Raw genomic sequence first — 26413 nt, 5'->3', positions numbered from 1 at the left:
GTTTAAGTAAGAAACCTTCAACAAATTTTGCTAAAAGCTTTCCAAACCTTGGCTAACAGCAAAGCTTTTAAAGCAGATTAAGAAAAAAATATTCATTGTATAGACAGAGCCAAGAGCTAAATTGAGAGCTAAACTGAGAGCTAAATTTAACAACTTTGGAAACCAATTAACTAGTGATTTAAAAATAGCCAAATTTAACTACTTTAAGCAGGCAATTGATAGCTGTTCAAATGCATCTCACTTATGGCAACCCATAAACAATGAATTAGGAAAAATTAAGAAAATAAACTAGAATTTTACCTGAGTGCCTTTATTCTAAAGAAAAGAGAATATTTAACTGAGGAGTTAGAAATAGCTAATGAAATGAATAATTACGTTACATCGGTAGGAGCAAACCTTGCTTTTAAATTTCAGCCCTCCACTGAACCTCAATTAGATTTATCGATTAACAATCAACCCGTTTGAATTTGCTGAAGTTACTTCAAATAATGTATTACAAGTAATAAAAACCATGAACTGTAAGAAGTCGGCTGGTTTAGATAGGGTTTCTCCTAAGCTGCTAAAAAACTGTGATTGCCAAATAACAGACACACTATGCAATTTTATTAACGAATCTATCAAGACAAACACCGTTCCAACTTTAATGAAAAATGCCAAAGTTTTACCTCTTTTCAAAAATGGTTCTCCTGACAAATGTGAAAATGTTAGACCAATTTCAATTCTTCCAGTCTTTAGTAAAGTTTTAGAGAAACTGATAAACCAGCAGATTTTAAACTACTTAGAGACACATAAATTGCTTACAATCTATCAATACGGCTTTCGAAAAAAATTAAGTACTACAGATAGTCATAAATTTCAAAAATCAAACTCGTGAAGCTTTTAACCAAGGACATACTGTACTCAGGATTTTTATTGATTTTAGTAAAGCTTTTGATACTATTGATCATAACATTTTACTGACCAAGATGAAATTGTTGGGTTTTGGCAAAAGCTGCATTACATGGATAAAGAGTTATTTGACAGATCGGTCACAAACTACATTGATATATTCTGCTTATTCAAATTTTCGCAATATAACTTATGGAGTACCACAGGGTTCAATTTTAGGTCCAATGCTCTGTTTAATATACAGTGAAACTCGGATAACTCAAACTTCAAGGGACCGAGCAAAAGTGTTCGAATTATCAGAGTGTTCAAGTTATCAGAGCACTGTCACAAGTCCATGTATTTACTTATTTATTAGTAGATACATGAACATATACAAACTATAATATAAATCAAAAGCACAAATGGCTTGTTTCAAATTAAATGCTTCTAATGTAAAGTTTAAAACGTTTTTATCAAAAAGTATAGAGATTTTTCTGTCACTTGAGATTGGTTTGTTGTTTGAGGTGATGTTATTGCCAGGACGTTTTTTAGATTGACATTGGCAAAACTTGATCGTTGCTGAAATGCTCAAAGAAAAGACATCTTTTTCTTTTGAGCGTTTTACCCACGATCAACTTTGCCGATCTTTCTTGAAGTTTATGGAAAGATTACCTTACTTTACCTGGGATTCGTTAAGAGCAACACTCTGAGGCAGTTCAATTAAAAGTTTTACGAGGTTTTACGGTACGTTGTATATCACTCACGCTTTTTGAATGGATACTTATTGAATGTACACACGTATTTTGTGTTTAGGTCAAACGATGAATAGTTTTTTTAGCTAAGACAACGTATACGTTTGACTACAACAATTCTTAAGACGTTTTAAACATTCAACATTCCGACGTTAATTCAACACGGAATCAACGTCGGAAAACTATTCATCACGGGCTAGCCGGGTCCCGCACTCAAGGATTTTCGCCACGCAAATACAAAACAAAAACAACATGCTGTTTTTGTTTTGTATGTGCGTGGCGAAAATCCTTGCGCCCGTGACCCGGCTAGCCCGTGCTGTTCATCGTATAGCAGTATAAATCAAATTTCACCAAACCTTTAGAACAGTCGTTGACAAAAATATTTTGCCGATGGAGGTAATAACGACGCTTATGAATTACGAAAAGTTGAGGTTTACCTCTATGGCTTGGAATAAGGTGATTTTCTAAAGCGATAGCAACCATTTCGGTAGCCGTTGGGCAAAAAACAGTTCGTTATAACAGTGTTGAATTCGAGTTATATAGAGCCATTTATCATTGCGTGGGAACGGACCAAGCAAATCCAGTCGAGTTAACCATGTGTTTGCTATATCCGAGGGCGAGTTATCCATGTTTCACTGTACATTAACGACTTATGCTCTAACCTAAAATTCTTAACGCCTATATTGTATGCTGATGATACTAGCTTATTTTACAAATCAGAAAACTCAAATGATGACATTATCCTTATAAACACTGATTTGATAGAACTTACAAAATGGTGTCAACAAAACAAATTAACTATTAACATTAAGAAGACAAGTTACATTATTTAAAAGAACTATCAAAACAATTTTAAACTAAACAAAAATTCTCTATCTAAATGGCGATACAATTAAGAAAACAGACAGTGTTAAGTTTCTCGGAATAAATATTGACAACAAATTAAACTGGAAATTACATATAGAAAGCTTATTAAAACAATTACGTTCACTTAGTGGTCTGTTGTACCGATTATATTTTCATTTACCACGAAATATTATAATTTTACTTTATAACTCATTGATCAATTCAAAAATTTTATATTGTATTGAAGCCTGGGGGAATGCTCCATTAATTTATTTTGAAAAATTATTTATTCATCAAAAAAGGGTAGTTCGCATTATTAAAAAGAAACCTTTTTATTTTCGACTGGGGATCTATTTAAAAAATGCAACATTTTGAATGTTAGTCAGTTGTTTAAATTTCGGATTTTGCTTAGAGCTTATATGACTTTTTAATCATCATATTCTCATCTCTCACAGCACTATTTCACTCGAAATTCTAAATTCAACTTACCTCTACCTAAATCATCTTCCGCTGCTCATCACAAAAGAACGATTTATCAAGAATATGTTTTATGGAACACTCTGCTTATTTCTATTCACAGTATACAAAACACGTTAGGTTTTAAGAGGAGCTTAAAGGTTGACTTGCAACAAAATTCTTATTACAGTTATTTGGTATCAAAAGATTCACCATGTCTTACTCTGTAGTATTGTGAAGGACTGAGATTATACACTCGTTACTGGCAACACATATATATATATATATATATATATTGTATCCTTAGAATAGCACGATCGCCTAACCTTCTTGTTGTATTACATAATCCTATATATCCTTTTCTTGTTGTATTACATAATCCTTTATATATCCTTTTACGCATGCATACGCTTATGTAAACCATGTACTCTTACATAATATCCTCGCACACTCCTTTTATGGGCATGAATCGAATAGTGGGGCGGAGAATGCCGCTATATAAGCCAGTGCACGAGTTGCACTGGCAGGATTGATATGACTTCCATGTTGTTGTATATATGTATTTACGATTATAAATAATAAACAGACTAAACTTTATTCACAAGGACTGATTGCATTTACGTCTGCCTGGGTGGCTTAAAGGTTGTAGAAGGCAGGATTTGATCTGACTCCAGACCGAACTGTCAGGGTGGATCTAAGGAAGGCTAGGGGTTGGTTTACGCTTTAACTAGACCTGATCGGTTATGCGATAGCATAAGGGATCAAGCCCTAGAGCGAGCTACTAGGGGACCTAGACTAGCCAATGATAGAGACACAGAGGGCAGGCTACATTGGTTTCAGGGTAGGCCTGCCTGCTGGGTAGTTGTCACGGACTGGCCTGACCATCGGGTGTGTCAGACAGGCCCAGCTAAGGGGGCACCCAAAGTTCAGGCTGAGTCTACCTGTTAATGCAGTAAAGTTGGCTCAGCTACCGGGGCCAGACCTTTACAGTATTGTAGGTGCCAAATATGTGAAAATGTGATTACAAGCTCTTAAAAGCTCAAAAATGAAAAGCCGCTGTAGATTGGAATCTCTTTATTTCTCTGGCGTTGTCATTACAGTTTGGTTATTGTCTTGCCACATGATGTTCTCATGTGAATTGAAAGGCCAATAAAAAGCTCAATAGAAAACTTATCGTAGCTTTAGTTTATGACAAACACTTCGGGTTTTACCGAAGATCCTGTATCAAATATAGATGCTCGCTACTTTACAGTTTTGTTTCGGCTTGGTTTATTTGGCAAGTCGTAATCTGATCATGTGACCCAATACTTCGCAAATAATTTCTGCAGCACTTTTCGATTATCACAGGTGACCAACAGGCTCGTCATGATTATTAGACAATGATATGTACTCCGAGCTAAGGTTAAAAAATTAAACAAATTTTTACAGTAAGTTATAAGATATCAGTGCTAAAAGTGACAGCATTACAATGACGATAAAACAGACCCATAAGAACAATAGACATGGTTTTAGTAAATGCGTGAAGTAAATTTGTGAAAATATTTCGACGAATGAGGTTGCATGAAAGTGTAAACAGAAACCATCTACCACAACTACGTCACATTTGAGGCGTTTTGGAAATAGAATCCAAACTACGGCGGTCTCGTGTGGCTGCAATTAACTGTTCAATTTTGAGCTTTTAAGAGCTTGTAATCACATTTTCACATATTTCGCACCTATAACACAACAGAGTAAGACATGGTAAATCTTTTGATATCAAATAACTGTAATGTGAATTTTGTTGCAAGTCAACCTTCAAGGGCATGGCACTTACGAGAGTTGGGGAACCGAGTCTCAAGCCTAAAAACACCTATCTGCAGCTGTTGGATGGTTCTAAGTCAAGTCACTAGGCACTTGCGAAGTTCAGGTTGAGAAACTAAAGCTCGCATTCTTTGTTTTAAGTTAAGAACACACAACCGGAGCTTGTTATCAATTAATGCTTGCCTGGATTTGAGACTTATTACAGTCAACAATGAGTTGGTAAATCTGGTATCTGATGCCACGCTGGATGATGTTATTAAGAAGTACGATAATATGTTCAATGGCATAGGTTGTCCCCCTGGGGAGCACGACATCGAGGTCAAGGAAAGAGCCTAACCACACAGAAATCACAAAAGAAAAGTGCCACAATTGATGAAAAATGACGTGAAAGCCAAGCTAGAGTCACTGGTAGCAAAGGAAATAATAGCTAAAGTGGACTACCCTACTGATTGGATAAGCAATCTGGTGGTGGCGAGAAAGCCCAACAAAACATTGAGGCTTTGCCTGGATCCATCCAACCTCAACAAGGTCATCAAGAGGAATCATTATCCGGTGCCAACTTTAAATGAGGTCCTGTGTGACCTAGACAGAGCTATGGTCTTCTCACTGTGTGATGCCAGAAACAGATTCTTACATGTAAAGCTATCACAATCAGCAAGTGACTTAACACCCACTGGACTCCTTTTGGCAAATACGAGTGGCTGAGGAAGTCTTTTGGATTATCCTCATCACCTGAAGAGTTCCAACGAAGGCTAGCAGAAGCTATAGACCATGGGTGTGCAATAGGCAGCCCGGGGGCCACAATCCCGCCCACAGGCTAAGATATGTGGCCCCGGCATTGCAGTGCTGTTGTTTTAGAGTTATCTTCTCAATAATATTATTTTTACATTCTTTGAACCAGACATACTAAATGTCAACACCGAACGGACATTTTATTGCTTACTGACCAAGCACTTCTTTTGACAGTTGGGAAAGATTATTGCTGGTAAGTGCTAACCAAAATGAAAATAACTGATCTTGGAGAAGTTGAACTTTCCGGGCCAGATTTTCCCTCCAAAAATTTAATAAGCTTTTATTAAAATATTCTCAAAATATTTTCTTAAACTTATATCCAAAATTTAAATAAAGTTTATTGATTCTACCCAGCTCCGTGTCAGCTGATTGTACTCATTAAATCTTGGTTGTTTTCATACGAGGCACTACAGATAATTTGAAATAATTGAAGAATTTTTAGTCATGACTAGTATGTCCTCAACAACTACTGGATGAAACATTTGCGACCAAGTAGTGAAACTGATGGATAAGTTTGAACTGGACCCTTCTAGGCTCTCTGGCCTAACAACTGATAAGGCCCCTTCGAGAACAGGTAAAATTAATGGATTCAACAAGAAATTCTTAGATGCCATTGGTTCGCCAGAAGTTGTGGTGAATCACTGTATTAAACATCAGGAACATTTATGCATAAAAATGCTTGGTTTTACTGATGTTATAAAAAGTGTTGTTTAATGTGTGAATTAAATTCGTGCTTGAGGACTCAATCAGCGCCAATTCAAAGCATTTTTAGAAAAATTTGATTCAGATTACCCAGATGTTGTGTGCTTCTCCTCTGCAGTGCATTGGTTGAGCCGAGCCAGTACGTTGAAAAGATTTTGGAATCTGAGAAAGGAGATTATAACTTTAATGGTTAATAAGCAGCAGGATGTTACTTGTTTAATTGATGATGACTCGTTAAATGACCTTGCCTTTCTAACTGACATCACACAACATCTTTCAGTTTTATTTTTACACTACAAGGCAAATGTCAGTTAGTAAAAAAAATGTTTGAACACATATGTTCCTTTGAAAAGCTTCGACTGTTTCGGAATCAACTGAGTAAAACTTACTCATTTTCCCTGTTTAGCAGTCAGAAAAGCAAAACTGCCAGGAATAGATTGCTCCAAACATACTGAACAACTTGACAAGTTGCATTCTGAATTTTCAACGAGGTTTACTGATTTTAGGAAATGTGAACCTAAGCTCAAACTATTTTCTCAGCCCTTTGACATGGTACCTGAAGGCAGCCCTGACCGCTATCAAATGGAGCTGATAGAATTACAATCAGATGCTGATTTGAGGAGAGCATATACTAATAATGATTTAGTAACTTTTTATGAGAATTATGTATTTGAAAAGTATCCAAATCTAGAGCTGCATGCTAGAAACATGGTATCACTTTTTGGCAGTACATATTGTTGCGAACAGTTTATTTCAAAAATGAAATTTACTAAAGACAGATACGGAAGTCAACTCACCGATAAACACCTGACCAGTCAACTGCAAGTTGCTGCTACATCAGTAAAGTGAACATTAAAAAGTTGTGTAAAAATGTGAAGTACCAAGTTTCACACTAATTATCCAATCTGTACTTTATGTTTTAGCTCAATTTCTTGTTCCAATATTACAGAACCATGTTAATAAAAGTTTGTATTTATTGTTTGCAAGTAATGTCCTTACTTATATGACAATATTTTCTCAGTCTCCTCAACTCGACACACAATTTCCTATTAGATTACATTATTTTGGGTTGCTGGCCCTAAGTATTGTTCAAATATTGAAAACAAGGCCTTAAAAACATGTTGCACTGGACGGTCTAGCAGGTGTCACAGTAGTTGCTGATGGTATTCTGATCTATGGAAAAGGGAAAACCAAAGAGGAAACAATCATGGACCACAATCTCAAACTGGACAAGCTTTTAGCCAGGGCAAGAAAGGTAAACCTGAAGTTGAACAAAGATAAATGCAGATTCCTACGAGGAGAACTGTCATATATTGGTCACCTGGTCATCAAAGATGGTGTTAAAGATGTGGTTGCGTCAAATTTTAGTTGATTTTAAAAGAAAGTAATTTTCTTTGTCTATCAGTTGATATGTTGTTTGCTGTGTTAGGCGATCTCATTGTCAAGATATTTGAAGATTAAAATCGAAAAAATTCGATCGCGGTAAAAACGCTCAGGCCAAAAAACATGCCCAGACTTGCCTAAAATGATGTAATGCCTGGTGCCCTGGTGTAACCTGGTGCCGACACCTTTTCATTCAAACTTGTCATATGGCCATTCGAGTAAAATCTAATGCTATGACACATCGAATCATAGTTGACTCGGGCGCGACATCACATATACTAAACGACCCCGATTGATTCATTAACTATAACAAAACATTCGTACCAACAAATTATTTTGTTGAAGTAGCTGATGGTCACATGAGTAACGGAAGAGTAACCGCTAAGGGTAATGCGAAGTATAATGTGATAGATTCAGAGGGTGTATCACACGAAGTATGTCTCGAAAACGCACTACTCGTTCCAATATTTCTCTCTAACCTATCGTCTGTGCATGCAGCCATAGGTAATGGAGCAAATGTTGTTTTTTCTAAAGATGGCAACTATTAACAAGCTGGTAAGACTAGATTCGACTTCGCTCATTACGTGAACTTATACTATCGTCTAATAAATGATAAGCCAATGACAGCATATGCCACTAAAACCTTTGAACACTGGCACATCGATCTGGGTCATATGAACTACAAAGATATAGTCAAACTTGCTAACGCAACTAAGGGCATGGCTATCAATAAGTTCACCAAACCCAGTACATGTCTAGTGTGTACAGAGAATAAGATTACTAAACAAATCAAGGTTCAGGATGATAAGCCTGCTCTAACCACTAAACTTCTCCTCCGAGTCCACAGTGATATACAAGATCCAATAGAGCCTCCTTTTCGCCAAGGTCATCGGTCCAAAATCAACTTCGTTAACGAATATTCATCCATGCTCTTTTTATACCCACTTAGGTCAAATGATGATTCATCAGCAGCCTTCAAACAGTTTCTCAGTGCTATCGTTACCGAAACCTCAGCTATCAGAAACTTATCTCAAAAACAGCATACAAACTGTTTACGACTCACAAACCCGACATGCGCAAGATATACAAGTTTGGTGCAATGTGTACTTTCTACAAGGGGTAGAAAGTATCATTCTATTCTTTCATAAAACCATAGCTAATAGACATTGGAATATGTCATTTTGTGTGTTACAGATATTATTTATGTTTATAGAAATATTTATGACTATGTGTTAATTGTTACAAACAGCCCTTTGTGTTTAGTCCCTTTTTTCCGTTTCTGGCATTCGCGCTATTGAGAAGCAAAATAAAATCCTTCGTCATAATAACTTCGATTTCTTTCTAAAAACTAACAATATAGACTATGGCAACTAGTAGTTAACACAAACTCATTTAGCTAGTACAACTCCACTTAATAAAAAAAGAGATGTTGATGATATTATATAAATGTGTAAATACTATGTGTATTCGTTGTCTATGCGATTGTATGTTTTCATTACCTACAATTATAAACACCCGGCCGGCCACTTGCAGCAGAGTGGCCACGGTCATAAAACAAAAATATTATCTTGACATACTAAATCATAAAGTGTTTAACTCATACTAGAAACATGAAAAAATACCGATAGCTCTACTCTGAAAATCTATGCATCAATTTGTATATGGATTATAATTATTCACTCATCAACTGACAGATTTTTTGTCCTGGACGTTATGTTTATTCAGTCTAAAATGTCGACCTGTATGTTGCAACTGTGAGCCAAACTATGGAGGTTTTTGGCGTTGTTGTTTATATACAACAGCTACAGTAGTTTGGAACACTACACTTGAATATTTAAAAAATGACATAAAATTGTGCAGCACAACGCAATAAGATTCATAAGTCAGCTGAAAGGTAGGGAAAGCATCGCTGAAGCTCGCAATAACTTGCAACTAGATACACTTGCTGACAGATGTACCAAAATCAGACCCGCACTATTAATGATAATTATATCCAAAGAAGAAAATCATACATCCATGTCTAGTCACTCTAGTGCAGGGGTTTCCAACCTGGGGTACAAGTACCCCCGGGGGTACATTTTAGAAATCTGGGGGGAACAATACAAGTTATAAGCTTAATAAATGTTTGGTTTGTTTGGATCTATTTATTAATAACTTTGCTGAAACCACTGCTATAGTGCTATTATTGGTCTCATTTTAAAGCCTACTAGTTTTGCCATTCAGACAAACATAGGCAAGCATCAGCCCTAAACACAAAGTTGTTTCGTCAATTATGTCAAGATTGTGATGCAGATCATGAAAACCTCCTTTACTACACAGAAGTGAGATGGTTTTCTAAAGGCAATGCCCTGAGTCGATTTGTGGGACTGATTGATGAGATTGCAACTTTCTTTGCTACACGACTTCTGAGAAAACTTCAAGATTAAGTAAGAAGTTAAAGACTTCAGAATGGAAATGGAAAGCTGCATATCTGAGAGATATATTCTTAAGATTAAACACTGTCAACACATCCCTTCAAGGGAACTCTACCACTATAATGTAATTGATTTTACAGACGAGCTTAGAGCATTTATCATGAAACTAGAGATGTGGAGAAAGTCAATGCTGGATCATTTGATATGTTTGATAGCTTGTCAGAAGTATTGCCTTCACATGATTCAATTTCATTCATAAAAGATTTGGTTGCAGAGGACCTCTCTCTCAACTGGCTTGCTAGTTTCAACAATATTTTCCTGACTTAAATGACACAGATTTGAAGTTGGCTAGAAACCCATTTAAGTTAAATGTAGCTGATATTGATAGTGACATGCAAGAAGAGTTGATTGACCTTCTCAATGACTCTGGTGCACATGATAGATTTGAAGACTGCGCACTTAGCAAGTTCTGGTGCTCATTGATAACATCCTACCCAAAGCTTTCAGAGGTAGCTTTAAAAGTGTTGCTCGTATTTCCTAGTAGTTATAAGTGTGAGCAAGAGTTTTCCTCACTTTTGTACATGAAAAGCAAAAATCGCTCACGACTAAAGGTTGATGACGACCTAAGAGTTTCATTATATGTTACTAAACTGAACATCAAACAGATCACTGATGCAAAGCAGGCACAGCCTTCCATTCCATTAAACTGGCCAAAATAAAGTGGGAAAGTAACAAAACACTGTGTTGTATATAAGTTGTACTGCATAGTTACCATCATTTTAATAAATAGCAATTTCATACCATACCACATTTCTTTACCTGTTCAAGTGACACATTTCAATAATGCACACATGTCATATTAATGAAGTTAGACCAATAAAACCCTTGATTGAACTGTGTTTTCCAAAGGGGTACATGTTTTGCAATATGACTCCCAAGGAGTACCTAGGCCAAAAAAGGTTGGGAATCTCTGCTCTAGTGCATACGACGAGTTGATGAATGTCAAACCAGACATTATGACAAACACTAGAGCAGCTACAAGAGGAGATCCACCAACAATGCACGCAAAAAACATCGGTATATCGCAACAGCTTCCTACCAAGAGCAGTTCGTGAACTAAAAACCAAGCTAACAAATCACAGCTATCCCATGTACATAACACAGCTAAATTACAATCAACCAACAATAACCTAGAACAGTATAATACATTATAAATTATGACATTCTATTGTTTTTTTCTCTCCTAGCTGCATAATAAGGCAACAACTTTGATATACAAATGCTGGTTAAGAACAAACATTATCTGAGGCGCATCATTTGTTTTTACTCTAGTGCGTACTAATGAAGAAGAGGTAAGAGAAGAGGTACAATGAAACACTTCACTTTTAACATATATTGTCAATATTATAAGCCACTATTTTGTATAAACTGCTCTTTATAGTAATCTGTATTTTCATGGCTATGCAGAAATGTTTCAACCAATAATTTCAACAGCAACGAATACTTTTTATTTGGCGACTTCCTCCACAATGTAGTTCGACTATTGCACAGGGTCAGGTATAATTGCAGTGGCTCAAAACCTGGTCAGTTTCTGGGTCGTTTTGTAGAGGTGGAGCTTAATCCGGAAATGCAAATGTTTTGTCGGCACTAAGCGACGAGGTTTTAAGCAAGTGCCAATCTTTAGTCGGTTAGAAATTGAGTCTGTAATCTTTTTATTTTTTGTAACAAAATAAGGCATAAACATCGTTTTAGACAAATATTTAATCAAAAATATGAGATCTTTCATCAAACTAGCATAACGTATTCACATAGTTGTTTATCGTAGTTTTGTCGTGTTAAGACGAAATAGTAACATGCTCACGAAACGGAAAAAAATCTTCTCAAAAATACATCATTAATTATTCTGTATTTGTTTATACAGTGTGCATGAAAAATATCTTACATACGTTGTAATATGATTGCACTTACATGTATGTAACGCGGTATTATATAAGTTATTGAATATTTGTGATTATGTTCTAACCAAATAAAATGCACATTGAAACAATTGTCTACCCTGCTACCATTCTGAGAGCTAAAGAAGATTCTATTTCATTTTAGTGTAACTATTTATGTTAGCGTATCGTAAGACAAAGATTGTGAAAAGGCAACAGAAGACATTAGTCTATCTTATCTTTACTACAAACACCGACTTCTCCAACAACTAACTTTATTTAGATTTTGAACATGACCACACTCTGTAGGTATCCATTTGCCAATTTGCTTATATATTTATTATTTATGTACAGCAATGTATGACCAAAAAAATTTTCTTGATTTGTTAGGCAAAAAATATTTTCTTACTGTTGGCATGATGATGTATTTTCTTGCTCCAATACAAATAATGCATGTGGCAACTGTTGTTCATCATTGTTAGCAGCTTTCCTGTTACCTCCACAAGCACAATGTAGCCAATTCTGGAAAATCAGAGGGCAGCACACAAAACCTTTAGCATGATGTATGTCTATTGGCATTGCTGACGTTGTACAACATACATTGTTTGAAAAGTCGATGCGCAATGACAAAATGTCTGGTGATGGACCACTGGAACAATGATGGGAAGTAGGTTGTTTTAGTTATCGGACGAATCTATTATGATAAATTGTAAAGTTTAATAATTTTACTTTATTTGATATAAAAAGAAAATGTTGCACATAACTTAATTACTACCACATCAGCACCAAAGCCATAAAGGCCTTTAACAAGCACAAATGAGAACAGAATAACACAGTAGAAAAGGGCTACATATACTACATGTAGATATGTGAAAATAAGTGAATATAAGTTTGGGTTATTTAAAAAAAAAATCAGTATTGAAAATCCTGAATGTTTTAAGTATGTAGGTATGTTTTAATTGATCAATATATTCACTCAAAATTGAGCACAGTACAAGCTGAAACAGTTCGAGTTTTTGCATCTAAAAGTATTCCTATCTAGAACAAGTTTGTTCTCTATGGCTGCAGATGAATTGGCAATGAGGTAGAGGGCACGCCAGATGCCGTCTGGCGTGACCTCCCTTCATGCCAGTTCACCCACAGCTATAGGGAACAAACTTGTTCTATGCCTATCTAGATATTGCATGTATTAGAAAGCCTCAGGAAGCATTTTTGCTCTGCCATTTCTTACTCCCTGCAAACTCCTCTTGGAAATTCTTGATCTAAAATAAAAACAATCATAGCATGTGTATTTACATTGCCTTGAACTTGTAAAGTACTGTGAATGCAGTATTCAAGTGGCATTATTTGCGACGATTTTTGACTTTGACAGGAATATTATTTGTTAATTTAATGAAGTAGATTGGAAAGTTACATTGGACATTGTGATTAGCTGGAAGTTAATTTGACGATCTCAAAAAACCGGGCAAATCTGCTTTTGCTAGTTCCTGACTTTATTACTGTTTTTACAGTAGTTTTATTTCACAATTATTTCCTGGCTTCATATATCTTCTCTGATCCTACATTGCTCAACCGACTTAGCCCATAGAGTTGACTAGTAGAAGACAACAGCGAAATTAGTCCAAGTACTCAGTCTATGAATCGGATGGTGTTGTGGCACCTTGTTATCAATTTCTCAAAGAGTTGATAACAACTCCAGAGATGCTCCCAAATCTTGATTAGAGATTTGTGAATTACATCAAATCACCAATCATGAGATTGGCATCAAAGCACCATAAAAATGGATTACCCAGTTTGTAAATTAAATCAAATTAAAACCATCAATTACATAGTGGATGATGGTTTTAATTTCATTTTATTTGAAAGCTGAGCAGTCACCCTTCTAAGTGATTTGATTTGGAGCAAAACGCATGCCAGCGATTTGATATGCTTTACAAATCTGGAATCAAAGATTTGGGAGCATCGCTGCACAACTCTCTCCAATTCAGACCCTGAGCACTTACACTAAAGTGACACGAAAGCATCATGCAACAGGGTTCTAATTTTAAAACTGAGCTACTGAATATTACCACTCACCGGACTGTTAGGTATGAAAGTAACATCAGGTGTCTGAGTTACATCTATAATGCTGTCGTTTGTGGCATTTCGTAGATGCTCCCCACATCTATGGAAGCTTGTATAGCCTCTGCTCTTACTCCTACCAGTCCTGAGCAAGCACTGCATTTCCTCCTTATCTTGAGCTATAAATCAGAATGTTCGAGGCATTGAACGTTTGGCTGGGTGTGAACAGGCAACTTAACAAATATCGCAGTTGGCAGCAAATAATTTGTTTCTAAAACCTAATCCTGCCTACACAAGGGGTTCTTCTGCATTATCCTACTATAACTTCACGTTTTTCTAGCTACTAATCTAGGGCTATAAATGGCTTGAAGATCCGCCTACCAATGAAATTCCACATTTAACCATAATTAATATTGCACGATTTACCTAAAATTTTATTGCTGGTTATGTGAGTGAGTACCTCCGTGTTATTATCAGATGTATTGTCTTAAGGATGCGGTCTCTTTGTTGGATTCTGTGACTAAAAATGTAAACAATACGTAAATTATGTATATCGACACCATGTGTCAACATATATGAATTTATGCATATGCATAGCATATTTATATTTGTGGGCACAATCTAACTAAATTCAAATTGGCAAGAGTCCAAACAAAGGCCTTGTTGCAGGGCTCCAAAATAAGCGTTCATTTTATCTTGCTTTTAATGATTGTTTTTTGCAAATTTTAGGTGTAAAATATTAAATGTAAAATATAATATTACGTCCAAGTTAAACCAAAGGTGTGAACTGCGATATAATACTATCTGGCGCATGTGTGAGGCCTCGGGATGAGAAATTCTCAAGAAAAATGAGACAGATTGCCGTAAACTTCACTGGCTATTGGGTCAAGGATATGGTATCTGAGCATTCCAATCAAGTCCTTGTTTCTTTGCAATTCTACCAAATTTCTATGAGTGTAGATGAATTAAAATAAGAGAAAATGTTTTTGAACTTTGATGTACTGTGAGACCGAAAGCAAAGTATCGAATACAGCTTAGACATGTCGCAACCCTCACAGTAGTGTAGACTTAGATTTACTGCATTCTCTGATTTCGGCTTACAAGAATATAAATGTGCACGCACGCTTTTGTTACAAGATAGCTATTTCAGAAATAAGACAAATTAAAATCCATAAAAGTAATAAATATTATTTATCATCTCTATGTAAAATCCATACTATACTATCTGTGCATTTGCAAAGACGTGGAAGGATAGCCCTGTCTAAATATATTGGACATACAATGACCGAGTTTTGCTGTCCAAAAATATCCCTTATAATAGGCTGAGTAAAATATTCTTGGTGTATCGGTAACTTACCCTCCGCTGTTCTTTGTACTTTTCCTTCTGGGTTTGCTGTCTTTCAGGGCCGTACATGCAGCCATACTCTTTTTCTTCGCCATACTCTTTTTCTTCGCCATACATACATAAATAGCCTTGACTGTCATGAATGACGTTCTTACCTCTCCAAATATCTTCACCTTGCTAAATTAGAGCAGATAAAATTTTAAAATTAAGAAACATGGTACAGATTTTTTAGATTCATTGGCTGAAGACGTTGTAGGTTTTTAGCCTTACTTGATTGCTAACACTCAATTGGGAACTAACTGCTGCATGTATATGATGCTTGATACATTTATTGCTTGCTTGATTGTAGTTATTAATATATACAATGATTTTTAATGTCATTTCAATTGCATGCCAATGCTTGTACACTGAAGCCCATGTATATCTTCTAATCAAGGCTGCACTATAAGCTTGATTGTAATCCACTGCATGTCTGTATATACACGAATATCCACTTAGTCAAATTAAGCTTAAGAGTTGAGTGTCTATAGAGAGTAATCATTTATTGCTGAGAGTTAGATGGTGTGTATCCAGTGTGAGTTGCTAGTGAACTGATGAAAATTGTGTCAACTCTGCTTCAAGTAGGGCCTGTGACGTGATAGATCACATGGTACAAAAACAAACCAAAAAGGGCTTCATAAAACTGCAGCATAAAAACATATAAGCTACTATTGACATGTACTTCTATTGCACAACAACCAAGCATAGGCCTACATTTTACAATCAAGGTTACACTTCACAATCAAGGTTACACTAAAATATCCGAGGTATAAAATGTTCATTTTCAACACAAGATCACAAATTAGGCAGTGGAGAAAAGGTGCTTTAAGGATATGAGATTACCTTCAAAAAGTCTTTCATGCTTGTTGAATATGCCGTCCTCATGGTTTGTGTAAAACTTGTTGCCATATTCGATTCCATGGGCTTTGATGGCTTGCTCAGCCTCGTCTAACAATGAGGCAAGAAGGAGCGGCATAATGCTTAAATGCACTGCAATGAAAAAATATATTTGGTAGGCCCTCAGGCTCCTCGTAGAAGTTGACTGTCGTCAGCGATCATGTCATTCAGCTATCGAGGCTTCGATAACCTACTGACATGATTGCGGACTACAGGCACGGGAGGCCTGTAGGTAGGCCTATATAGAAGATGAAATGATGAATACAAAAAGTCAGTTATGAATACATGATGACCCACTGAGGTCTTCTTTTAGGGTTGAAGCAATATGAATATGCAGTGCATTTCAATTAATTTTTTAAGACAAATTGCAAGCAGTAAGCGACTCTGACTACTGAGGACTACTGATCACAGGCAGGCTGTCTAGTCCAAAAATATAACTGCCCTGCATTGCAGAAGACTACAAAAACTTGCTTTACCTTGCCTCCTCTCCTACACTTTTTGTGAACCAAACAGATGAGATACAGCCTAGGCCTGGCAGTGCTACTGACAGCGCACCATTGTAGTAACAAGTTCAAATAAAATTTGAGATACACAATTAAATGGTTGTTCCTTAGGTAGCTACATACTGTTGTTGTTTCAAAATGTACTACAGTTGAGACTTGGTAGTAATATAAAGTTAGTTGTTAAAAAAGTGTGTGCTTGCAGCAAATACAGTAAAGATAAGAAACTGATGTCTTCTGTTGCCTTCATTTTTACAATCAATGCCTAACGAGATGCTAATACTAATATTTACAGTGAAACAAAATAGAAACATTTTAGGCTCTCAGAATGGTAACAAAGTGGACAACCGTTTTGTTATGCATTTTATTTGTTCAGAACACAATCGTAACTTTTCAATATTTTATGTAATACCGCTTTACAAAAGTGTATTCATATTAAAAAAATATAAAACTATTTTTCAAATATAAACGAATACAGAATAATTAATGGTGTATTTTTGAGAAGATCTTTCCGTTTTGTGAGCGTGTTACCATTTATTCTTAACAAGAAAAAACTACGATAAACAGCTATGTAATACTCTATGTTATTTTGCTAAAATAACTCATATTTGTAATTAAAATTTGCTTGGAAATGATGCTTACGTGATATTTTGTTAAACAAAAAGATAACTACTCGATTTCTCAACAACTAAACGTTTGCAGTGGTTCGACTAACTTTAAAGCTTTTGTATTTCCGGATTAAGCTCCACCCCTACAAAACGACCCAGAAACTGACCAGGTTTTGAGCCACTGCAATTATACCTGACCATTGCACAGCACGCGTCCTAATGCAGCTGCGCATTACGAACGTCGGTCGCGAGACTGAAGCTATACGGCTCTGAACGGACCTTAAAAGTTTTGGAATTTCCAAAATAGTCGCAGACAAAGTTTCTTTTAGGATAGATTCTATTTTTATGTTAAACTTTTGTATATAAGTTTAAAACGTTGCTTTGAATATGGTCAATATATAAAATATAACGTATTTATATCTTACATTTTTTATGTTTTAAAAACGTCGAAAGCTTTTCCGGCTTGAGGTTATAGATAAGCATTATGGACAAAATAAAAAACAGGATAGCAGTTAATGTAAATAAATGTGTACAACAAAAGCGCAAAGAATGCTATGAAGGAACATCTGAACTGGACTCGCCGTCCATAGCACTCGATGAATGGGTATACGTTTCCGAAAAACCGAAAACTAATCAAATGGCTGAGGATTCTGATCAGGTATACAAACAACTTGTTATGAATTTATAAGATACCTAAGCAAGATGACAGAACATAGAAACCGGTTAAAACCGCGTTAGCGTTGCTAGATTGCCTTTGAAATGATCTGAACACAATCAATTCTAAGCTGATAGCTATCTGCCCTAAAACTTAAATGCGCGGTTGCATCGTCATAATTATACAGGTGTTTAGGCCTAACTATATAGTTTTATAGTTAGTGAGATAGAAAGCGTTCAAACCCAAATTGAGCACATAACCTGTGTAAAGAAAACTATACAACGGTTTTTTCTAAGGATGTGCAGCGTGCTGTCAATTAAAAATTTGTAATTTGCCTTTCACCAAATATTATAAGTAGTCCAAATAAAGTTTACATGATGAGACAATTTTAAAGCAACTTACGCAAATGGTTAAATAACGTGTTGGCTATTCTTTAGTAGTATATATGAGCAATCTTTATTGTGGTAATCAATAGTCATATTTTACAATGTTTTCCACAAGGTACCACTGACAATAGTAAAGTCGGAAAGGCTTTTCATATAGTTACTTAATTTGATTTAACTAAAACGCATTAACAAAAATATTCTCTGTCATATCGTTTTTACTGTGTTCTCTTCCGAGTGAGAGTTTTTCGCTCCAAATATCTTCAAACAATCATAAAAAATTTCGAGGACACAAAATTATTCTAAGCTCAAGTTGCAATCAATCATAAGAATTCCCAAAAGCACACGACAACAAATCTGGTTTTCTTGATCAAGGTTTTGTTTGATCTTAGACTGCTTAGTTGCTGTGTCTCACAAAAATGTAAATATCTTAAGTTTCTAGCACCACTATATCAACTTGTGCCATTTTATTGCCAACCGATATGTTGGGGACGGTTGAAAGAGCAAAATTTTAATTTAAAAGTTGGCTTGTTTGAGTTTCATTTCACATTAATCTGTACTCTCAGAGCCCTTTGCTGTTTCTACGCCAAATATTCCTTTGGGAGCTTATGTTTTGTGTTGGTGGTCTGTACTTATCAATGTATAAGGGTTTGCCGCTCACCAGTCTTTAAAACAAATGCATAGCTTACATATATGTTAGTATTGTATTCAGTGACGATATAGGCAAGGATACTCTTTCTCTCTACTCGTTCAATCATTATTACGCTTTTCAGGAAGGCGCTACCTGGCTTGATGATTTGAACGTCGACAAGCAGTGTTCAGGTGTTGGTTTTTCATACAATCAGGTATACAAAGACGATGGCTACAAACATGAATATCACACATTTGAGGACAAATGCTTTCGGATTCGGTAAGTTTACGTTATGATTGTTTAGATGTCATTTTTGGCTCATGCATCATAGCTCATTGTCCATTATGTAAGAACAATAATTGTTCACTATTTTCTTTTCTCAACAGTTTCACAATGCTCCTTAGTTTTAGGCCTTTATATAGTCTATTGCATTATTTTTTGCAAACTCCCGATCTTTGGCTATCTATCTACAAAGACAGCAACAGGCTCCAGATATAAATTGTAAATACTGAGTGATAATTTCTGGTAATTATGAAAGTAATTTTTCTCTAATTGCAGAACTTCTTTAAGGCTGTTGCAAATTACATATATAATCTGTTGTAGGATTTCAGATGATTGTTTTTTATATGGAGTATTTGATGGTCATTGTGGCATTCGAGCTGCAGAGTTTGTTTCACAAAGATTGCCTGCAGAAATCGTACTCGGGCAGCTGAGTAACGTAAAGACTGATGCAGATGTGCAGAATGTTTTGCAACAGGTAAGAGTGTACATGTGCAGCCATATTGGAGGTCAAATAAGTGTTCACTAACTCTTTTATTTTAACTCATTGTTGCTATATCACACTAAACGAGACAGACACTAGTCTGGGAAACATTAGCTATGACTTGGTCAATGTTAACTTTGTTTTCTTTAGCAAAGACTGGAAAAACACATACATGTGATGTATACATAGATACACATAATTTATGTATACATCAGAAGTCTATGTATGTCATTTTCTATTCTTAGCTGAAGTGGACAAAGTTAAAGTTTGCCTAGTCACAGAATTATATATACTGTATATAATTCTGTATATATATATATATATATACCATAAGTCCTCATGCTCAAGTCGCGTGGCTTGTTGTTGGGCGCGGCTTCTGGTTCAAGGTCATAGATTGCGGCTTAAGGCCATTAAAACTTTCGTGGGGCTCAGGGCGACTTCTCGATAAATGCAGTCTCTGCTCAGCTCCCGCGCTATAACCATAGAATCGCATTCATGATACACTTTTATGTACGGGGGTGTTGGCGACCTACTCGTTTATTTTCAAGGTCATGTTTATGGAATACTTTAGGCTAAAGAAGAATTTATTGCTCTAAGTCGAGATGAATTTGGGACACATGAGTGAGAGACAAGTGGTTGGGAGCGTGTTGATACCTGCTGACATCGAAGCAGAAACTATGGAACAAACTGAGTGCAAAACAGTTTTTCTTATTCAAGAGGACAGGGGTATAGTGAAACCCGTCTCAACACTCTCGCACCCGAAGGGGTCAAATGCGACAAAACCTCAGTCGTTAGCCGCGGTCTGTGGGCATATGTGGTTTGTTGATAAGGGCGGTTGGATACCACAGACGGCTTGTCGGAGGGTTATTTTTTTCTTTGTGAGTCATCTGTTTGTGAGCACCAGACGCGCGGCTTGAGCATGAGGGCTTACGGTATATATATGTATACTGTACACGCTCCTACAAGGTTAAACAATCTGTTCCAGGAAAGTTTACGTTATAGGGGTTTTACGTTATAAGAACGGTAAAATACATGTAAATTGCCTAATCCATTCTAAGATCTTTCCAAACTCACCCCTTTGGGCATACAAAAAGGAAATACTTAGCTTAACTTTCTAAATTAATTTGCTGTACCATAACTGCAGCATTATTAGCTGGCACAGACAACCTTTTTCTTTTTTATTATCAATCTCACTGGTTTTCATAGACCATGATTGCAGTAATTCTACAATATGATGGGGAGCGCACATCTACATTGACGCTCATTTACATTGATTTGTTTATTTATCTAAACAGTAGTGTGTACTCTTCAAAGTAAAACTAATAACAAATATTTTATACGCCTACAAGAAAGCAAAACAACAAAATATCTTACAAAAAAGCAATACTACCTGTTCATCATCCATCTGCATCCAGGGATCAAGGCTAGGATAAACGAGAACTTTCGGTGACACTCCGATTGGTGGACTGACGCTGTAACACCTGCACCAATCGATCGCCTTTCTATTTATGACCAATGCACAGTTAGCTACCCTATTCTATGTTTGGTCGACACATCTGAAGATCTATCACAACGAACTAGATTGTTGCGAAAGTTGTATAAATATATAATGTGGAGGTATAGCGCTATACGCACTTTGTTTTTTCAAGTGGGGTGAGATAAATTAACATTCAAATTGAATTTGAGAACTCGTGCGACTTGGTACTCTACGTTGTATGGCATTTTTATGTAATAAGAAGCAAAAACTTCACACATTTTTTACGTGGTACGAAATTTATATTATAGGAGGTATGCATTATAGGAGCATCTACTGCATATATATACAATATATATATGTATATATATGTATATACATGCTACATGTATATATATATATATGTGTATAACACATATGTTATATACACATAAATATATACATGTATACATACACACCCATACATACACATGTATATATACATAAATATGTATATATACATGTATAATTCTACGTGTTTTTGCACTGTCTGTCCCAGAAAGAGGGCTCAAAATATTACATATACAAGTAATTATAGAATAAATAAACAGATCACACAGACCTCTGCAAACACATAGGGAAATTATGAAAGAATGTTATTGTATCAGTATATCAACTATTGTATGAGTATATTTAACTAATAATCAAACTGTTGTATCGGTATATCTCACTGATAATCAAACTGCTGGATGAGTATATCTCACTGATAATCAAACTGTTGTTATGAGTATATCTCACTGATAATCAAACTGCTGTATCAATATATTTAATTGACAATCAAACCATCTCGGAACTAAGTGGGCTAATATGACATGGTTTTACATTAATATTTTTAGACCCATATTAATCTCAATATTTTTATTTATTCATCCTTTAGTACATGTTAATTCCTTTCTGTTCTCGTCATTTCATAGGCGTATAGAACTGTGGAAAAAGCCTACTTTTCATCTCTTGACAACCTGATCGCCGAGCGAACTTCTCTACAACAAGATCTGCTTGAATCACAAAGCTTGGCGGTCAGTTGCTATGAATTAGTGCTGCACGATAAAACGATATAATTCGATGTGACAATATATTTCAGTGGATGATTTTATATTTGGTCAGTTTTCAAATCGATATGAATATCGAATATCAAATAATATATGAATATGATATTTTGTCAAAACATCAACTTATTTTATTTTGTAAAACTGGAGTTGTCCACTCTCCTTATTGTAAGGAGGTGACAACTCCTGTTTTTCAACTGATGTTAGCCAATATCTTCTCATATCGTTCATGTTAAAGCCTAACATTATATATCAAAAGAAGACAACTCCAATTTTCGATATTTCTCTATACATGTATATTTAAAGACCAAATAATCAAATGTACATGCAAAGATATTGTGCAGCACTACTATGAATGCAAGCAGAAAGTTTTAATTAAAGTTTGACTTGCAACAAAATTCACATTACAGTTTTTTATATCAAAAGGTTCACCATGTCTTACTCAGTTGTGTTGTAGGTTCAAAATATGCGGAAATGTGATTAAAAGCTCTCAAAATCTCATAAACGAACAATTAATCACAGCCATCACGAAACCGCCGTAGATTGGAATCAATTTATTTCTCTGACATAGTCAAACGATTTGGTTATTGTTTTGACACTTGATTTTCTCACGCGAGTTGCAAGGCCAATAAATGGCTCAATATGAAACGTCTCGTAGCACTAGTTTATGACAAACACTTCGGGCTCTACAGAAAAGCCCATATCAAATATGGATGCTCCCTACTTTAGAGTTTTTGTTCGTTTTTGACTTTTGAGCTTTCAAGAGCTTGTAATCACATTTTCACATATTTTGCACCTACACCACAGCAGAGTAAGACATGGCAAATATTTTGATACCAAATAACTGTGATGTGAATTTTGTTGCAAGTCAACCTTTCAGAATAATGGTAGGAAGGTTATTTTAGCTTGTTCAATAAAACTATTACTCGGACTATTTTTAATCTCTGCATAGACATTGATTATTGGCATAGTTATATTTGCAGCATTGAATCGCTTATTATTGATTCCCGCATACATTGGTAAAGATTACAGTAGGTATTGTAAATGTAGGTGTAAATGTGAAAGTTGATTTATTTACAGCTGAAGGCAAAAACTGCAGAAAGACTGAGAGTTGTAGATGAACAGCTAAGTAGTGGGACCTCTGCTCTTGTAGCCTTAATTCTTAAAAACCAACTCTATGTGGCCAATGTGGGTATGTTGTTCACTATTGAGTTATGTCTTTGATCTCTATTGTTTTCTATGTCAAGCAATGTTTCTCGCTCTCTCTCTCTTTTATTGCAATTCCTCTAGTTAGAGTAGGATGTCTGCTTGCATATCAGTGTTTCGTCAGCTGACTCCATAGCCCTACCATAAATCTGCCAAAGAATTTGCAGTGTTGACATCGGGGGGCGGGGTCATCATTCATCTAAGTGTCTGATGAGCTGAGCGGTTCTTCTCTGTTTGATTTCTTGATTAAAAGAACTCAAGCAACGTACTATAGCGATGAATCAGCCGTTACACTAGGAGATTGCGGCAAGCTTTCAATCTGCAATTTCTAGTCTGAAACCAAGGAAATGTTAGACTTGTTAGAATGTGTCATCTGTCTATGATTGCTTGGAAGTTTTATTCAGTATCATTGAGTATCCAACATTGCTTTCAAATTCTTTGGTATATCTCACAAAAGCAACGGCAGAACCCTTATGCGTGCCATTTATAAAATATCTATATTATATCAAAGGAAACAGCAGAGCGTTGCTGTGTAGCACAGAGAGCGGAAAACTACGGGTATCATTGCTGAATGATGATCACACTCTAGAAAATGAATGCGAGGTTCAAAGGCTAGCAGATTTAGGACTGCCTATTGAAACGATTCGCAACAGCAAAAAGTTTGGTCAGCAACTCTACACAAGGTGCATTGGAGATTACAGTGTCAAAGGAGGATATAGGGACAATGAACAAATGAGGTAGGAAGTACGATTAACTCCTGGGCAAATCTATATTTCTCAATGTTTGTGTTTGTCTAGCGATAGCTATTAAAATCTTTGAATAAAGAATCCGTTCCGTAAAAGATTTGATGTTGGACCCTCCCGTTCGCCAATCCATCGCCTTACCATTATTCAGCCACACAAGTTTGATGGATTCCTTTGGCGAAATACCCTACATGATGAAATTATTCGCGGATTTGAATTTCACGAAAATTTTCTTTTCATGCATATTCGCAGACTAATTTATTCATGGATGAATACATTCGCGAATAAATTAATTCGTGAATACAGCTAGCAATAGAGTAAAACCTTCACATGCTTATACCGCGTTTAGGTTTCTACTTAGCTGGGAAATTTATGTCGATTACGCCAAGTTATAAATTTTTGGCTGCATCCAGAGGTTTTCATGAATATTCATCGATTTGGAGGCCCTTGGTGAACCAACAACTTGTGGTAAGTTATGAGTTTTTCCAACATAAAGAACTGCAGGAGAGATTTTGGCAATGACTATGCAATGCCGAATAACTTGTGAAAAACTTGAATAATTTTGTAAAGAAGTGTGATGCATTGGCAATGGGCTTAACTCGAAGTCCCAGCGATGGTTTTAAAGGTTTGGAACTCAGCTACTTTTACCAACTCTGCCTCACGGCTAGTTTTTAATTTGAGGTAGTAATTATTTTCCTTTGTGTTCAAAATAAAACTAATTATTCGCGGATTTTAATAATTCGCGGATTTTAATAATTCGCGAATTTTAATAATTTGCGGAATCGACTGTACGCGATTTCGCGAATTATCAAATCTATTGAATAATTTTATCCTGTAGGGTATGTCACTCTATGGGAACAAATATGCTACTGCTCTTCGTTATGACCAACGCAGCGTGATGGCGTAACATTATGGAGAGGGGTAGATCTTATTAGTAAGCCTACTCAAATTATCCATTGGCATTGTGCCAGGCTAATAGCAAGTGGCAGGCAACTACATTGCCTCTCATTGTTTATAAGTTGATTTTTAATACCTGGGCAACGCCGGGTAGCACAGCTACCTCTTTGTACAACATTAGCAAATATTAATGTTGTACAAAGAGTTCATGCTTATATAACAGTAGGCCAATTCTGCAATGAGCTTTCTCACCTCAATACGCTGCCTAATGCACTCAAATTCTTATCTTTAGCAAATACAGTACCTGCAAGCATCTGCTAGTTTGTACATAAGCTTTTGCGTAGCCGAGTGTCTCTAAAGGCACTGGTTGGAATGTTCACCTGTAAACTGGAAGTAATCATTCATTGAACTCGTTTGTTGCAGTGCTGCCAGTTCAGAACCGGTCATCGCTGAGCCAGATTTAGAAGAACCAATTTGTATTGATTCGACTTGCAACTTTCTGTTGCTTATGACTGACGGAGTTTATAGAAGTCTTGTTGATGCCACAGATACAACGCATGTCAATGCTGACATCGCGGGTATGGTAGCTAGTGAATTCACTAGACAATCAACTCTCAATGGAGTGAGCCAGGCTGTCATAGATAGAATTACTAGAAAGCACCATGACGCTTATGCTTTAGCTCAGCCTGGAGACCCTATTCAAGCCAAATGTTCATTAAGAGATGACATGACTTTGCTTATAGTCAATTTTAACTATAGACTGAGAACTCAGAGCTTAGATATGACATCTAGTGCCCAAACCTCCAGTTCTTCATTAACTCAGTCCATGGCTAGCAGTGCTGATGACCTGACTCCAACTGATACTTCATCTTCCTCCAAGCAAAGTGAATGCTGCAACCCTTTCAAAAGCCAACCTACCCAGTCCTTCCTTGATGCATATATGGACTCTGGTTCAGAGTCTATAGTGGACTCGCTAAAATCAAATGCAAGTATGACAGGGTTGGAGTTAGACAAGGATGGGCGCCTTGAGCCATATGTAAGTTTTGAGGATTTTCATGCAGCTCTAGCAGCAATGACGGAGGAGGAGCGAAAGGAATTTGAGCTGCGACTAGTTCCCAAGATGGATTGCGAGACTATAATGGAGCAGCCTGAAGGCTAATGGAATAATTTCATGTTTTTC

The 26413-nt window shown here is 36.2% G+C and overlaps 1 protein-coding gene across 1 annotated transcript; it reads left to right on the top strand.

The window, feature by feature from the left end:
- The first annotated feature begins 17812 nt into the window (after positions 1–17812).
- Positions 17813–26406, top strand: LOC137393909 (TGF-beta-activated kinase 1 and MAP3K7-binding protein 1-like). Its single transcript, XM_068080626.1, has 7 exons — positions 17813–18054; positions 19208–19344; positions 19669–19822; positions 22256–22357; positions 23468–23579; positions 24105–24330; positions 25657–26406. The coding sequence occupies exons 1-7, from the start codon at positions 17881–17883 to the stop codon at positions 26390–26392; spliced, it is 1641 nt and encodes a 546-aa protein (XP_067936727.1). The 5' UTR covers positions 17813–17880; the 3' UTR covers positions 26393–26406.
- The last annotated feature ends 7 nt before the right edge of the window (positions 26407–26413 follow it).

This window comes from Watersipora subatra, chromosome 1 (genome assembly GCF_963576615.1).
Source record: "Watersipora subatra chromosome 1, tzWatSuba1.1, whole genome shotgun sequence".
NCBI lineage: Eukaryota > Metazoa > Bryozoa > Gymnolaemata > Cheilostomatida > Watersiporidae > Watersipora > Watersipora subatra.
Note: the sequence above shows the minus strand (reverse complement) of the source record. Positions and strands in the feature narration are given on the sequence as shown.

Bases quoted from the DNA above. Each gene is read 5' to 3' on its own strand.
- LOC137393909 (XM_068080626.1), top strand. From the start codon at position 17,881: ATGGACAAAATAAAAAACAGGATAGCAGTTAATGTAAATAAATGTGTA. The intron at 19,345-19,668 runs GTAAGTTTACGT...AATCTGTTGTAG, and splicing joins GACAAATGCTTTCGGATTCG to GATTTCAGATGATTGTTTTT. The intron at 23,580-24,104 runs GTATGTTGTTCA...ATTATATCAAAG, and splicing joins ACTCTATGTGGCCAATGTGG to GAAACAGCAGAGCGTTGCTG.